Source organism: Penicillium antarcticum, assembly GCF_028974205.1.
Source record: "Penicillium antarcticum strain IBT 31339 chromosome Unknown utg000006l_segment0_segment0, whole genome shotgun sequence".
NCBI lineage: Eukaryota > Fungi > Ascomycota > Eurotiomycetes > Eurotiales > Aspergillaceae > Penicillium > Penicillium antarcticum.
Window position 1 is genome coordinate 2,962,527 of NW_026695304.1, and position 16,972 is coordinate 2,979,498.

Below are 16,972 nucleotides of genomic sequence, written 5' to 3' on the forward strand. Positions count from 1 at the left end.
TAAAATACAACACACTATAGAAGACCATTCAAATAAGGGCTAAAATGAATAAAAGAACGATGATCAGAACATCAATTGAAGAGAATCGGTAGATGACTCGGGAAGTATTGTCACGGCAATGGAACATCTAGTCTCCGAGAGGTTTGGATTTTGCCTAATCGGGCCACTTGGAAGCTGACTCAGCACCCCCGACTGGATCTTGGATCCAAAGGTTGGTCGCGCATAACATTGCATGGTTCTTATTGCCAACTGATGCATACTTCCTTTCTTTGGCTTTGTTGTTCTGTTCATCTCTATACTCTTTAATGGCTCACTGAGTCTTCGATTTAACCACGATTGTTGATCTCCTGAGGCGTCATTGGAGACGTGTCAGGTTGATCCCTCCGGACTGCGACCCCATCTCCAGTCACGTTGGCAATCGAGTACCACGCCGCTAACATGGCGCTCCAACCCTCCGAAAAAGACACGGACTCGTGGAATCCGGCATTACTGCCCGAGGGCAGTCAAGGCACTTATCCGAACGCCTCGTCCAAGGGTGGCTTAGCCATCGCGCACGATTCGAAAGAGACGGCCCTGACCGACGCGAAATCGCCACAAAGCGACGAAGACTTTTCTGCCTGGGATATGTCGGATGAGCTAGGCACCGCGCAGCCGCAATACACAAGCATGGACGGACTGGTGAACAACACCTCACCAGGGGTGGACGTGGCCCCATCTTTGGATACTCCTCCCATCGAAACACAGGGAGCAGATAGCGCAACCGCCATTGCAACTGAACCAGAACCTGTTTCCGAAACAGCTTTGGTGAGGGAAGCAACTCCTTCAACAGATAAGCAGACTGCCGAGCCTGTCCCCGAATCGGTACCTGCGGAAAGTAATGGCATCAATGAAGAGACTTCCATGGAGCAAACAGCCTTACGAAACGAAGCGCAAAATGCGGACCCAGAGGATTCATCGAGATTGATGGAGGAGGAAATTAGCAATGCACTGCTCAGTGCAGAGGAGGCCGCTCCTACTACTGAAATCCCGCTTGCGGGTTCTGAGCCTGCGATCGCCGCCCAAGTCGAAGACAGCCATGAATCGACCTTAGTTGCGGAACATGTGATCCGAAAACACGAACCGACCGTGGTTCCCGAGTCCACATCCGATGCGAACATCGATGTACTGCCGACCACCGAGGACGTCCCATTGTCCGAGAATGCGCAAAACCACAGTCAATTCGAGACTGTTGATTACAAACAGGGTGTGGCTCCCGAAATCACATATGAGACCAGTAACGGTGTATTGTCGGCCGCCGAGAACGTGCCGTTGTCCGAGGATACGCAAACTAGCATTCAATCCGAGACTGTCGACCACGAGCAGACTGTGGTTCCTCAGCCCGCATTTGAGGCGAGTAACGACGTCTTGCCGATCGCTGAGGACCTGCCATTGTCAGAGAATGTACAAACCGACATTCAACCCCAGACTGTCGACCACCCAACTTCAGCTCCGAATGACATCCATTTAGCTCAGCAGGCAGCCAACCCAGAAACTCCCACTGATACTCAAAGCCCGTGGGCTCAGGAAATGAGCCGCGATGTTGATTCAGAGGACGATGGTTTCTTTAGCCAACTCAACACTCAGACAAAGCCAATCTTCTCTCCACCGCAGGCAGAGTCCAGGTTCGAGGAAGGCCTTCCGCTATTGGATCAATCACCGGATTTGCCAGAACCTCTGCAGGTAGATAAATCAATTGCGGACGTGTTTTCTAATGATGGCGACGGAGAGGATTTTTTCGGTAATCTGGGGTCTCAAGAAACCCCCCAAAAGTCCCTGGACGAAAAGCCTCATGAAAGTCTCTATGACAATCTCCAAGAAAAGCTTCAAGAGAACCCACAGCAGGAGCTTCAAGATACTCTTCGACGAACGCCTCAGGAAAGTCTCCTAGGAAGCCTTATGGAAAACTCCCAGGAACCCTACCAGGACAACTCGCATCTTCACAGGAAGAGTACGCCCCAGGTGCTAGTGTCAGTGGGATTCGATATTGACTCTCCAGCCAGCGATGCCTCAGCAGCGGCGCAGTTTGATGACATTCTTAAGGCTACGTCGTCCGAACCGGCAGCTCCTGCCGAACCTTCGGAGGAAGAGTTAGCCGCCAGGTGGGAGGCCGAGTTGGGTGACGAACCAGATGATGATCTGGCAGCTCGTTGGGAAGCGGCATTGGATGATGACGATATCTTGCTCGAGAACGATTCTATCCCGCCTGTCTCTGAAGCACCCTTTGAACAACCCTCAGTTCAACAGGTCAGCAATGGAGTTCCGGTCGGGCTGAACAGCCCTTTCCAGACCCCTCATGCATACTCTCAACCCAGACCTGTGCCTGGCGTATATACACCTCACCAACCGTCTACAGCGGATCTTTTGCAAGGTATGCCTGGGACTGCACCACCAACCAGTGCAGCTATGCCGTCATACTTTTCGCAGCAGCCCCAGAATCCAGTGACAACCAGAGGAGAAAGTTTTGCTGAACGACCAAAGGAGGGTTACAAGTCTCCCTACGACCTCCCAGAAGACATCTCTCGACCTCGAAAGCCACCTGTCACTCATCGGCCTGTTCCTCCAACCGTCACCAGCATGCCTCCGCCTCCTCCACCAGCTGCTCCTGGCATGAACATGCCAGCTTCAACCACTTTCTCGCCTCCAATCGCTCCGCCCGCCGCTACGGCTCCTCCCCCGGCCCCGAAGAATTTCTATGAGGAGCTTCCATTGGCACCACCGAGGTCTCGGCCTGCCAGCTCTGGAAGGTATACTCCTAATCCACAGGTGGTTCCAAGTAATGGACCATCTCTACCGCCGCCGCAGGCCCAATATGCTCCTTCTGCACCCACGGTTCCACAGCCTGTGCCCATCGCTGCCCCAATGCAAGCTTCATTGCAACCTCTCGAACAGCTGGATCCCTATGCCAGCTTGGCCTCCAGTGCTCCTGCCGGTCCTCCTGCTACGTCGCGCTATTCGCCTCAGCCGCCTGGCCTGCAAGCACCAGCGAAACCCCCCTCGCTGCCGCGATACTCCCCTGCACCCCCTCCCACCTCTTTGGCTCGTAATCGTTATGCCTCTCAGCCATTGAATGTTCCTGGGCATAGTCTGCCCTTCCAGCCACGAACTTCAAGCCCACTCGCACATCATGAGAAGGTATCATACGTTCCCGACCCATCACAGAAGCCCCCATCATTGGAGCCCGCGATCAACCTTTCGCCGCCATGGCCTGAAAGTTCTGGGTTTGGGAATGTGCCTCCCAGTATTCCACAGTATATGAACGGACCTGCCGGGGCAGTTCGCAGGGAAAGCGCTGGCTCACCTGTTCAGGCGTCTTCCCCGCAAAGTCGCTATGCCCCTCAGGAGTATATCAATGAATTCGCCCAACGCATAGCCCCCCCCCGAACTATGCACCTGCTCCCCCGATGGCCATGCAGACCTCTCCGCCACCTAGTGAATTCCAGCCTGGCCCTCTCCATAGGTCTCAGACGCAATCGCCAGGCCGTGGTATGGTCAGCCCACGTTCCTCCGTACAAAATATCGAAACCGTGCAACGCCCTGCTTCTGTGCATGGATCTGGTTCACCAACCAAGACTGTGAATCCATATGCTCCCGTTCAAGGACCTTCGCAAACCCGCGCCGTGACTCAGCACCTTGAGTTTATTCCTCCGATAGATGGACAGGAACAGGATCTTCTGGAGCGATGGAAGGGAGCTCCTGTTTTCAAATTTGGTTTCGGTGGATCTATGTTGTCTAGTTTCCCCAAGCACATTCCCCGTTACTCTGCTGGCCAGGTGGCACCCATGATCAAACCAAGTCCCGGGGAAATCAAGACCTCCCAGCTGAGCGAATACCTTCCTTCTACCGATACCATTGTCCAGCACCCTGGTCCTTTGAAGACGAAATCCAAGAAGAAAGATCTCGTTGCTTGGCTTTCTAGCAAGATTGCGGCCTTTGAAAACCTTGGTGTTCCGGCTCATGATCAAGTTCATTCCGATGCACACAAGCGTCACGAGGAACGGATCCTGCTCTGGAAGGTTGTCAAGCTTCTGGTTGAGACCGACGGTAATCTGGAAGGTTCCGCGGAGGTTCAAAAGTCTCTCCGCCACGCTATTTTCCCTTATTTGACTGCCCCTGAAGCAGGTGGGTCTAACGGCAATGGCTTTGCAGATTCAGCTGGCTTTTCGCCTATGGAGCTTTCTTCGCAGCCCGATGCTGTAGACTCTCAGTGCTTGGAAGAGCTTCGTTCTAACTTGATTGATGGTGACCGGGAAAAGGCCGTTTGGGGCGCAGTTGATCGCCGTCTATGGGGTCATGCGATGATCATTGCCTCCACCATGGACAAGTCGATCTGGAAACAGGTCACACAGGAGTTTATCCGGCGGGAAGTCAGGTCCAAGGCCGGCAACACTGAATCACTAGCAGCTCTGTACGAGATTTTCGCTGGCAACATTGAAGAGAGCATTGACGAGCTGGTGCCTCCGTCCGCTAGGGCAGGCCTGCAGTTGATCAACAAAGCTGATGGCCATGGCTCTACCAAGAATGCACTGGATGGTCTGGATAAGTGGAAGGATACTCTAGGATTAGTGCTGAGCAACCGAAGCTCTGAAGACCATCAGGCTCTCCTTGCCCTTGGTCGTCTGCTTACATCTTATGGACGCACGGAAGCTGCTCACGTTTGCTTCATTTTCTCGCGAGCCGCGGTGTTCGGCGGACCGGATGACCCCCAAGCAAACATTGTTCTACTTGGTGCTGACCACAAGCGTTATGCTTCATCCCTCATGGACGAAGACGCTATCTTGCTGACTGAGGCATACGAGTATGCTACCTCCGTTCTTGGAAACTCTTCCCTGGGCGGTATGCCACATCTGTTGGCGTTCAAGACACTGAATGCCAGATGTCTCGTTGACCGGGGCCGCAACTCCGAGGCCCAGAGCTACTGTGATGCAGTTACAGCAGCGCTGAAGGCATCTACTAGGCCCTCGCCTTACCATCATAACCATCTTTACGCTGAGGTGGAAGAGCTTTCCATGCGCCTCCGTCAAACTACAAGTGACAATGGTTCCTGGATCTCTCGACCCAGCATGGAAAAGGTATCTGGTTCTATGTGGGCACGTTTCAATAGCTTTGTTGCGGGTGATGAAAGTGATGCTGCCTCTAATGGATCTGGGAAGGCCGGCGAAGCAACGGACTTCGGGCCGTTCGCCAACGTGGCCGGAACACCTACTATCAGCCGCTCCCCATCTGTGTCTGACACCTATGGCTCGTACCCCGGAGCAGGCGCTCAGCCTATTCCCACGAGTGGTGGCTCGAGGTACCACCCGTCCAGTCAGAGTCAATATGCTCCCAACGCGTCGCCGGAGCAATCTAAGGGCCGGTCCTCGATGGATTCTCAGCGATCGAACCCCTATTTCCCGCCTGCGGGACGTCGCACCTCGCAAGAGTTCTCGCCATCGCTTGATTCCCAGATGTCTCAAGGGCCTGTATATGGATCCCCCAACACGTCTGGATATCAGCCGACCCCACCTCAGTCGTCTTACGTTCCTCTTGCCCCGGTGGAGGAAGCTTTGTCCCCTGCTGAGGCTGTACCAGCCACGCAACCCGTAGTCAATGGCCTGTTCTATCAGCCTCCGGGTCAAGCAGGTGGTTCGGCCAGCGAATCCCCTTACTACCAAGGGCCTCCTGGTATGCCTGATTCGGAGTCACCTTACGTACCGCCAGTTTCAGCCTCATCCTATGAGCCCATGGTTGGTCCCATGGACACGAGCTCCGGCCAAGAGATGGACCAGATGGCCCCCGAAGAGCAGCCAAAGAAGAAGGCCTTCATGGATGATGACGATGACGATGATCTCGCTGCGCGGGCAGCAGCTATGCAGAAGGCAGAGAATGATCGCAAGGCAAACGAAGCTTTCCAGAAGGCAGCAGAGGAAGATGGTATGCTCCTCAAGTCTCACAGTTGAATTACGCTAATCCAAATCCTACAGCTAAACGAGATGTCCAACAGTCCGGCAAGAAGGGCTGGTTTGGCGGCTGGTTTGGTGGCGGCAAAAAAGAGGAAGCACAAACCGGTGGTGGTCCTATCAGGGCTAAACTTGGCGAGGAAAGCTCCTTCTACTACGACCAGAACCTGAAAAAATGGGTCAACAAGAAAGACCCTAACAGCGCTGCTCCAGTTCGTGCCACACCCCCTCCTCCTCGAGGCTCGGCCCCTCCTAGTCGGACCGCGAGCTCGGGAAGTATGCCGCCAAACGGCGCTCCTCCGATGGCGTCCGGCAGCAGACCCCCCTCTTCCTCGAGTGCCGCCCCGCCACCGTTCTCTTCAAGCCCAGGTATCTCTGGACTTGCACCCCCTCCCCTACCTCGTTCTGTGTCTACTGGAGCGGCTATGCCAACGCCGCCTGGTAGTTCCAGTGGACCACCTCCACGACCTTCATCTTCCCTGACTCATGCCAGTTCGATCGATGATCTGCTCGGTGCTCCCGCAGCACGCAAGGGCAACACAGTCCGCGGCAAGAAGAAGGGTCGCTATGTCGACGTTATGGCCCAATAATCATTGGAAACTCTTGGGGTTTCAATGATCTAGTCCTACCCAGTACATTACTGGATAGGGCATGTCCGTTTCTTTTGTTTCATTATGTTTGCTATCCTCATGTCTTTATTTTGTCACTCTATGATCTGTTTGACGAACACCTCTACACAAATAATACACCCTTTCCCCCTTACCCTAACCTATTTGCTGCATTTGTCATTGCCTCAGCATCTTGCATGTGTCTCATCTCGTTCCCCCGAACAGACACTCCATCTGGCGTTCTCGCTCACTGAACCTCCAAAGCATTGCTTTTGCACATAGCTTGATCTTCGTTGTTCTTTGCGACCTCGTCTACAGTGGCGAGTGCCTTTCCTGGCATTATGTATATCACTTTCCCATGTTATCTACGGTTTGCTTCTGGAACTTCTTGTCTGGATCTGAAGGTCTTTTCTTGCATGCTTTGCCATGTGATTGTCTTAATAACGATTAATTGATTCGGATTTTGAACGCCATTTTCATTATGTTTGGTTATGGATACTGTAGTTCATCACTGTAACTTTGGACTTCTATGCCCAATCGCCTGGCCCACCGTCGGCGTTCACGGGCCTACGTATGCAGTGCATTTATATCAGCCTTGATATATTTAACTCGTCCACAAGTTTATTCACTTGCCAGCGATCCTGTGTGCCCTTCCTCTTTTGGCAACATCTCGGCACTGCGAGCACCTTCTTCTCAATAAACCCAGCCGGATCCGCTGCAAATGAAAGCCAATATTAGCATGAACACCATGATCATTATCAATCGCAATAATGTTAATCTGGAACCCTTCATGGTTGGTATCGTCAGCTGGGACAAGGTGGTCAAATGTTACACACATTCAGATGGAACACACTATTCGTTATTTAAACATTGAAGGAGCTGAGAAGGATTCGAAGTAATTGTGTTGGCTACAGCATACTCATATATATCTCAACCCACATTCTCTCATTTGGTTCTAGACGCTTGTCTGGAGTTGTTGGCCGGAACCGGGACCGTAAACAGGTATGAATATCCCAGTCAAATGCATTTTAGTCCAGGTCAAGCCGTAAATGAGTTGATATAATACTGAATGCCTCATGTCAGAAAACTCAGTTGTCAAACATGGATCCAAACTCACTGTTAAACAAGATTCCTCCCCATTCCAGCTACCTGGCAAATAAACATAAAGTACCAGAGCCATTTCATTGATAAAACCTGTTCATAGCCAAGTCAGCACTGCTAATCCAATCCATATACCATGCCCATCTGTATAAAACTTACAAGCAACAACCTTCGGACTAAGCCGCCCAATACTAAGCACCCGACTCCAATCCCTCCCATCAATTCGCACCTTCGCCCACCCCTCTTCATCCCCCTCAGCATCTTGCATCCGATTTCGCTCACTAGGAAGCTGAGAGATCTCCTCCTGCGTCATCTGCCCAGCCGCCAGCGGCGGGTTAACAAGATCAGACCAAACACTCGCAATGCGGATCTCATCCGTGGCTATGGATAGCCGCAGCGAGCCGTGCATATTAGCTGATAGTTCAAGTTTTGGCGCGTTGTTCGTTGATAATGTCGGCGCGCTTGTTCTGTCGTTCTCGCCACCAAATGAGGTCGTGCGCATTCCCGGTGCATCGGCTGCCATCACTCCTGGTTGGCGGCTTTTGGAATCTGATGAGGCCAGTTTGGTGAAGCGGTCTGAGATACTTTTTAGGTGGAAGAGGTTTGGGAGGATGATGTGCACTTCTGGGTCTGGGCAGTGTGGTTCATGGAGGCCTTCCACTGCTACTTCGTGGAGGATCTTAATGGGTATCTCTTGGGTTATGTATGTTTGGCGTTCCCGTGGTCCTCTTTCGCCTATTGTTTCGTTTGGGCCCTCGGGTGGGTTATCCGGATCTTCTGCTTCATCGGTTGTGGCGAGGGCCATGTTTCCTTCTGTCCATTCGGAAGACAGGACTGTTAACGCTAGGATGGGTGCTTTGTCTTTCTTTGTTAAGCGCAGTTGGGATGTTGATGCGCCCCATGCTGAGCGTAAGGCGCGGTTGAGTATGCTGACGTTGATTTCTAGGTTGATGGCGTCGGAGTTGGATTCCAGCTCGTATGTTGAGTCATCGAAGATTGTTCCCTAGACAGTTAATGTCTGTATTGAATTGGCTAGGTAGATATCGTACAACTGGGATTGTTGCCCACACTTGCGTGCCTTGATCGGGGATGATGGTGAAGCGGATCACCTCATATTCCAGGCGCATCCAGCATACCTTGCCCAACGAGGACAAGGACGCTGTGAGTTCTGCTAATATTAGACACTGTGAAGTTTTTGAGCGACTGGACCTACTGGAGAATACTCTGGAGTCTCGCAATTGAGCTCGAAACCGCATTGTTTCAGTTGTTGACGGAGGAAGAAGTTCTTATCGCTATCAATTGTCTATCACTGATCTCTTCTCTCCTCTCTCTCGACTCACTTCATATTAATTGATCTATGCTATTTATTCTATTCTCTTGGCAGATCAGAATATGACAGTTCAGTCTCACCAAGAGTCAAGCTCGCCACCAAAGCTGCTCCTACGCCTGACCCGTCCTCCGCCGCTTTGAGCGCGACCAAGTCCGCCTCCCCCGGCGCCCAATCCAAGATCTCTCGAAGAGCCTGAGCAGCCCGACCCTTGAGCATGTCATATCTATTGAAGATCGAGCTGTTCACCCCAACATAACGCTGGCGCATGTTTTTCTTCTTGCAGATGGCCGCGATGCCACAGGCGTAGAGACGCGCCGCACGCGTCGCGATGAGTCCGATAAGATAACGACAGGTCTTCAATTCGTCCAACGTGGGACGAATTCCGAGATTCTCTTCGAATTCCTCTTTCATATCGACTGATCCTTCGGAGATGTCCATTTCGGCGATCGATAGGAAGGAGGCTTCCAGTGAGTTCTCACTCGGATCATGCCTTGGCCTTTAAAGAGTCTACTGTCTTCGTGCAAGGTGATCAGGATCAGGCGCAGCATTTCGCCTATATACAGCCCCGCAACCATCTTTTCATAAATCTGTGTACCCGGTATGACAGATTGCTTGTCTATTTGATGGTCAAGAGGTGTCAATGGGAGCACTGCGCGCTTATTATCAAATGCGCCATACTCCGTGTTAATGATTACACTTCCATCCTCTGGCAACCCTGAGTCACGGAGCTTGGGAATGAAGCGACATTCTTCCATGTACGCTGCGTTGCAGCCCGTGCTGAAGATGCTGCCGATCTTTACCTCAGGATCCCGGTAATGTGATGCAACGAGTGTTCCCGTTGTGTCGTTGACCAGGGCAACCACTTTCAATGGAACGTTCTGTTCTAGTCAGATGACACTCTTTGGACCGCAAGTCAGAGCTTACATTTCTTTTCAATGCAGCTTCTAGCTGCGGAACTATATCGTTGCCTTCCACTCCCGGCACGTTGAAGTTCTTGGTCCAGCGCTGCAGAATGCCACTCCGGATAGACCTCTGGTCCACCGGGAATGAAAAGGTAAACGATATTGGAAGTGGGCTTTTTGGCATCCTGCCGGCATGATGATCCTCAAGAAATGATGCCAACTTCTCGGCAATGAAGTCCCAGAACACGTCCGTTGTGCGCGTCTTGGCATCATCTGGAAGTTTGTACTTCCGCTGGATTTGATAAAACTCCCGTTCCCCGGCCCCGAGACATACCTCACACACTCTCAAACTTGTTCCTCCCATGTCGACCGTCAGAACTTGTCCTTTCTCGCACCCATTGGGCAGTTTGGTGACCCAAGTAACGTTCATTGGCTATGCGCGTCAACATGCAAGTCAGCATACAGAAGTATCTCACTATTCCGGTCCACATGGTACTGAAAATGGAACCGCCGTCGACGGAAAGTCCCTTGACTAGCTCTTCGACAAAATGCGCTGTGATCTCCTTTAATATGTCGGCGTCCACTAGGAACCAATCCTCATATTGCTTCAAAGATTGGGCGAGCTCCGCGGGCACACCCTGCAGGATCTCTGGCCGATAGCGGAAACCTTGCATGATGGGCTTGAAAAGCAGATGCCGATTTCCTGAACCTTGAGGATCTGAAGAAACGATCTACTTCTGCTCCTTCAGTTCCGAGGACGCCACGATGACCGCATTATGATCGATTTGGCTCCTAGATGATATATACAGAATTAAATAAAGAGACTATTACATATATATTTGCTATTAATTTACTATTGAATTGATTTATTTGTGTTTTATAGAAGATCTTTTCTATATCCCTTGCTTTGTGCTATCAAATCGACGAGATGTGATATATCGATTTCTAGGAAGTTGGAAGTTGCAAGATGCAGTTGCAAGGTCTGAGTTGCCCAAGCAACTTTTCTGCAAGAAATAGAGCAGTTCTACATACTTTAGCATGAAGAAAGGAAAGTAAACATCGGATATCGTGACTGCGCGCGAACGGGATCGCCGGGACGTGCTCCACCCCCTGATCTCCAGATATCTCCAAAATAATTTCAGCTTCACTTAATCCTCCGAAAGGGATATTCACGCTCTTTTTTCTGTATATTTCCCTGCCTGCGCCTCTTCTGTTTGCTTTTCTGCTTCTTCTGTTCTGTTTTACCATCTCTCCCGCCTCTGCTTTTCTTGGCTGCAGAGCTCCCTGCCACTCGAGCTCACAGCTTGCTCTCTCACCGTGCAACGCGCGTCTCAGCATGCGGATTCAACAGTCTCTCTTCCTTAGACCCCGTCATTCTTATGCCATACTCGAGCCCGTCGATGCTTATTGCGCCCAAGACCTAGGCTGAACAGTCGGAATGGCAGCCAATCGAATAAACCCCAATCGCCCACTCATCCGCCTTTCCCCCGTCCACTCCCGTAATAACTCTCGCTCAACCTCGCCTGAACGACCTGCTCCTCTTTACCAGAAAATTGACCCTCTACTGAGCAACCTCTCCCCCGAATCGACCCTCCACGCCCTCACCTCCACCGATGCCGTCCCCTCCAACGAGGAAGGCGCCTATGACATCCTCTCTCAGAGTATATCCCAGGTTTCGCCTGCGGAGCGTGCTCTGGGGATCCGCGCCGCTGTAGCTGCTCAGAATCTGGACCTGTGGCATAAGGAGGTGCAGTCGTGGACATGGCCGAGCCAGCAGGACGCAAAGCTTGGAAAGGGCTTTGTGCCTCCACAGGCAGCTTCGCAGTCCAACGACACCCTTTCCGTGGCACCCCCGACCATTCCGGACGACGATTACTATGGTAGCTTGTCAGCCAGCGTGGTGGAGCGATATGAAAAGAGAATAGATGAGATCCGCGATGGAATGGACGATCTTAACGTGGAGGAATTGAAGGAACACGTTTTGAATGCCCACATTCCTTCCAGATCTCGCCCTTCGTCTTCCACAAGTTGCGTGTCTGCGCCCCCACCGCTCAGTTATGTGCAGCTCAGTGACTTTACGGCTGTCATCACTGCAACCATCCTCCGCGCCCTTCCTTTCCTCTCTCGTCTCAATGCCCTGCTTACTACCTGGGATGTCCGCCTTCTTGTTCTGCGCCAGATTCCTGGTTTACTCAGGGAGCTAACCATCACTCGGTCCGCCCTTGATTCCTCCCTTGATTCATTGCAGTCCCCGCAGTCTTCTGCTAGCCAACGCCGATACTCCGACGCGTCCTTGGTTACTGATCATGTTAGATTGGAGTCTGCGGTTGTTGCCGTGGGTCGGCGGATGGATCGCGTTCTCGATGCTCTTGAAGGCCGCCCGGATTCCTTGCCTGAACATTGGATAGATGATCTAGAACATATTGAGTCGGACTTCGCTGCCTGGGTGGTTGAGTGTGAAAAATACAAGGTTCATAACCAGTGGTTGCGTGCTCAGCAGGAGACGAAGTCCCAAGCTGCCGCCCAGGCTGAATCCGAGAAGCAATTGGAGGAGATGCGGCAGGATCCGGTTTCCATTGAAGCTCTCTCGGAGTTAGCGAATGATGGTGAACAGAAACATGTTGATGCCAAGCATGAACAATATGCCGTCGAAGTTTTTTCCCACGAAGCTCTCACACTTACACAACCACTTGTGGAACAGGCGACCCTTGCTATGAAAAAGCCATCACCTCCGGCTTCTTTCCGTGAACAATCTTCCGAACCAAAGATCTCACCACCTCCGCCGACATCCTTGATAGCAGAGAAACAAGAAGTTCAAGCACCTGTTGCTGTGACCGAGGATCTTACAACCCCAACTCAAGCGGAATTCCCATTGGGTATCTTGTCACTCAATGGTCAACTCTCCGCAGGCCAAACACCTCGTGCAAATGGAATTGTTTCGGAAAACAAGGAGAATATCCCTCCTTCTATTCCTCAGACCGACCAATTTTGGTCGCCTCCTCGGAATGCGACCATTGAAAGTGCATTGACTGAAAACAAAAATCTATTTGAAGACCCCTTCTCGCGGCCTTCTACAGCCGAAGCCAAGGCCCAGCTCCCAGCAGTCACTGTGTCTACTGATGTTTTGCCTGTCGGAGACACGAATGTACCTGCTAGCAACGGTTTGCGATCCCAGATAGGAGCTGGTACCCGAGTAGAGCAGGTCCATGTTCCCCAGTCCGACTCTGAAACCAGCCCCAAGGCTCATCTCGTCAATCGATCTGCTAAGCAGGATTCTCAAACACCTGACGAGATTCCACATGAGCGTGACGTTGCAACAGCCGGGATCTTCTCCCCGGACCTGCCTTCGGATACATCTGATATCCGAATGCCTCGTGTAAGGTCTTCTGTCAAGAGCTCCTATCAAAACACCGTTGCTGTAGTTTCTGGTTCAGGCTCCATTCCTGCGGGGTTGAAATCCCAGATACCCAGTCCAGTGAAGAAAGCAGACGTGCCACGCACAGTTCGAAAACCGCTACAAAGTCCTATCAAGCTTTCCAAAGCCCGATCCGGAAGATTAAGCCTTGACAAAGAGCCCCAGCTGTCACCGAAGATCACCCGCCGTCGTCGGACCTCCACCGGATCTGTGCGTTCCTTGCTCTCGGACCACTCTTCGCTCATCTCGAGCCCTGACGTGCCGGGGTTGCGGACTGCATCATCAAACGAAACACCCATCAGCGCATCATCTCATCCCGAATCCGCATGCCCCCCTTCACATGACGATTACACCCTGAGAGAGGATCGCCTTCGTCGCCTGGAGAATCTCAAGCCTGATCCCCGGGTCTCCTTCCAGCAAAGTCGCACTGTCAGTCTGCCTCTTGAGCGATTTATCAATGAGCGATTGGAGATGGGCTTAGGAAGCGAGTCAGCGGATGTTACTTCGAGACAGCCCGTCAAAGCCTCGACTACATCCGTTGGCTTGCCCGAACTTGCCAAGGTGAGCACAGATTAATCGTACAATATTTGTTTGATGACTGACTCCTTAATTAGTCTCGAACCAGAAATGCAGATCGGGATTCTGTCGTATCCTCACAAGGACCACGCATCTCGACGCGTCGTCCCCAACTTTCTCGAGGCAAATCTGCGTCTGACCTGCGCACCCAGAATGAAAAGTTGAAGGCCGCTGAACACAACCGAAACGCATTCAGTAGAAATTCTGCTTACCGAGCCATGGAACCTCAGGTCCAGCCCAAGTCTCTCCGATTGCGACAACGATTGACTGCTCATCCAAGCCTTGAAAGCTTGGGCATCAAGAGACAAGAGCTCTCTTATGTGGAGGAGCATGAATCCGAGCTCACTGATTTCGGATCCCGCCCCTCTTCACCAACCAAGCACGTAAGACAGCCTCGTGACCAAATGGATGAACGGATCAGCTCTATTCTCAACACGCTGCCTGGTCGCATTCAGTTGGTCGACTCAAACCACGAAGCAGACACTTCGTCTCCATCATCCTCCGTGGATCGAAGAATGCATTACCGGTCAGAATCACCTACTGTTCCTCCAACTCGCAGTACTACACCTGCCCCTTCTCTGATGTTGACGCCTGCTGCCCGAAGACGTTCCCATGCATTCAAGACAGAAGATAGCTGCGTCAAGCTCTATCACCTGCACCACGGAGGCCAGTCCGCACCAACCAAACTGTTCGTTCGCACTGTCGGCGAATCCGGCCAGCGCGTGATGGTTCGCGTAGGTGGTGGATGGGCTGACTTGGGTGAATATCTCCGCGAATACGTCATCCACCACGGCCGTCGCAAGGTGTCTGAGACTCCTCGTGTTGAAGTGCAAGGCATCCGAACTCGCTCCTCTCCATCTTACTCCTCGCCGGGCACTATGCTTACCCCGGCTGCTTCATCATATCTCACCTCTGGCCGAGCCACCCCCTCCCGGCCCCAATCTGTGCTCAGTGCCAGGCCCCCTTCATCGCTTACCGTCCGCAAGACACGACGAAGCTCGAATGCATCTGACATCACTGGTACTCGTGCAGTTACCACCGGCCATCTGCATGCCTTCACCTCGCCTCCCCCTACTGTCCCCCACATTCCCGCATCAGGCGGCAGACGACTCTCAGTCTCTTCGGGTTATTCGATTGCTGAATCGCATTCCCCTGCCAACAATCCTGTCCCTCTTCCCCACGATTCCCGTGCTACTCCGCTGGGCTTGGCTGGCCCAAGACCACGTGCACGATATGAATCCATGAGCCCGGAGGGTGAAGCCTGGGTCGAAGATGTTCTCCAAAAGACTCGTCGCTCCAGCTCGCACAACCCACCACCAATCGGACTCGGTCTGATGGAGCACGATGATAGCCGATCCGAGATTGGAGATGCCGGTATTAGGTACTCTCTACCGAAAGTCCGCAGCATCGACGAGATTGGATCTATTGGCACAAGTCGACGGGTCGCGTTGAGAGGGCTTGGGAGTCGCAGGTCGTAATATCGAGAGTGCCTTTCTGCCTTTTTACCCTTTATCTTTTACCATTTGGTATTTCTTGTTTGCATTCTTGGCTGCCCTTGTTGGGTCGCTATCTCTTCACATTTCATGGTCTGATAGACCCAGTGGCAACATACGATAAAAGCCACATTTGTTTGATTTCGGGTTTGATAATTTGCATCAGCGTGGCGAAGTTCTGAATTGGTGTTTTGTGTTTTTGTTTGATTGTTTTACATGGACGGAGTTAGCACTACAATACCCATAGTGATCTTGATAGGATGATATTGCATTTCCTCCACCGCCAACTAACACCTGTAGTATATCTCCATCTAGATGGCCTCCCTGCCCACAACCTTCGTAACAGCAACCCCATCCTTCCCAAACTGAGTCTCAAACTCCGTAACGTGAGTCTCATAAACCAACCCAGCATCCCCCTTCTCCCCTTCCTTTTCTTTCAAGTTCAATCCCCTCTTCCCATCACAACTCGCCTGCACCCACTCCAAATAATCCGGCGCACCAGGGAAAATAACATTATCCGCAAGAACAACCGACCCAACCCCAACGGCACCAAGTCCCTCCAGCAACTTCAAATCAGACAGATAAACACTCTGCCAGTGATCCAAAAACAGCATCGGGATCACTCCTTCAACCTGCTTGCTAGACACAAGACCACGCAAAGTCTCAGCGGCAGTGCCCACAATAACAGAAACTGTATCACTCAACCCAGCAAGAGAAATGAGTTGATTCGCAACGGCTGCCATCTCTGGATTGATCTCGAGGCTTATATACTTGCCCCCGTGTGCGCGCATTGCCGCGCCAAATTGGATCGCCGAGTAGCCTATGTACCCGCCTAATTCAATCATTAGGGGCGCCTTTTGGGCATTTATGAGTTCTTCAATGTAGGCGCCTTTTGCTGGGCCGATGTTCATTAGGGGGTTTGTGGTTGTGCTGTAGGTGTTTATCGCTGATAGGAGGTTGGTTGGGTTGTTTGTTAGGGCGCTCAGGTCTTGGGCATAGATATAGTGTAGGAGGTCGGTTTCGCGGCCGTCCTTGTTAAAGTCAGATATCCTCTGTTTAGATATAGATTTGATGGGGATGACTTACCAGGGCGTACTTGGTTGGCTTAGGGCTGAATGGCTTGGACATTTTGACGACTGATGTAGATAATAGAGTATTTAGGACTTTGGATGGTGTTTTGAAGCTGATTGTAGTGAATTGACGATGTGAACTGCTTCTTATAAATGTATACTCGGGATATACATCTATTCGGGGCTTTCCCCATAGAAAAAGCCGAGTCCACTCGGCCCCGAGATGGAGTTACCGTTCGGTGCGCCAAACAGAGCTTTGTTAACTCCGGCCTTTAGGGGTCCGACTCGACTTGAGGCTAATGTTGATTCTCGGGGATAACATTACATCTATGAATGCTTAATATGCCAAAATTAGAGGTACTTCAAAAATGATCGTATTCCGGGCTAATAGCCTACGCTGGCTGCAGTATCAAGTAAAAAGTGCAATATGAACGCCTTCTCCCAATGACTGTATCCGCAACCAAATCGTGAAAGAAACATGAAGGATATACATCGTAAATCG

The 16,972-nt window shown here is 51.7% G+C and overlaps 4 protein-coding genes across 4 annotated transcripts; 2 read left to right on the forward strand and 2 right to left on the reverse strand.

The window, feature by feature from the left end:
* Window positions 1-438: 438 nt before the first annotated feature.
* On the forward strand, window positions 439-6,565 carry sec16 (COPII coat assembly protein SEC16; the record flags this gene model as incomplete). Its single annotated transcript, XM_058465266.1, has 3 exons — window positions 439-3,380; window positions 3,410-5,949; window positions 6,000-6,565. The coding sequence occupies 3 exons, from the start codon at window positions 439-441 to the stop codon at window positions 6,563-6,565; spliced, it is 6,048 nt and encodes a 2,015-aa protein (XP_058319119.1).
* A 1,056-nt stretch (window positions 6,566-7,621) lies between these two features.
* On the reverse strand, window positions 7,622-10,590 carry N7508_007203 (uncharacterized protein; the record flags this gene model as incomplete). Its single annotated transcript, XM_058465267.1, has 8 exons — window positions 7,622-7,648; window positions 7,701-7,777; window positions 7,844-8,687; window positions 8,734-8,852; window positions 9,095-9,475; window positions 9,526-9,892; window positions 9,939-10,349; window positions 10,393-10,590. 8 exons carry the CDS (start codon window positions 10,588-10,590, stop codon window positions 7,622-7,624), a joined length of 2,424 nt encoding a protein of 807 aa, XP_058319120.1.
* A 764-nt stretch (window positions 10,591-11,354) lies between these two features.
* On the forward strand, window positions 11,355-15,385 carry N7508_007204 (GAS2 domain protein; the record flags this gene model as incomplete). Its single annotated transcript, XM_058465268.1, has 2 exons — window positions 11,355-13,892; window positions 13,946-15,385. The coding sequence occupies 2 exons, from the start codon at window positions 11,355-11,357 to the stop codon at window positions 15,383-15,385; spliced, it is 3,978 nt and encodes a 1,325-aa protein (XP_058319121.1).
* A 326-nt stretch (window positions 15,386-15,711) lies between these two features.
* On the reverse strand, window positions 15,712-16,528 carry N7508_007205 (O-methyltransferase; the record flags this gene model as incomplete). Its single annotated transcript, XM_058465269.1, has 2 exons — window positions 15,712-16,431; window positions 16,487-16,528. 2 exons carry the CDS (start codon window positions 16,526-16,528, stop codon window positions 15,712-15,714), a joined length of 762 nt encoding a protein of 253 aa, XP_058319122.1.
* Window positions 16,529-16,972: the final 444 nt, after the last annotated feature.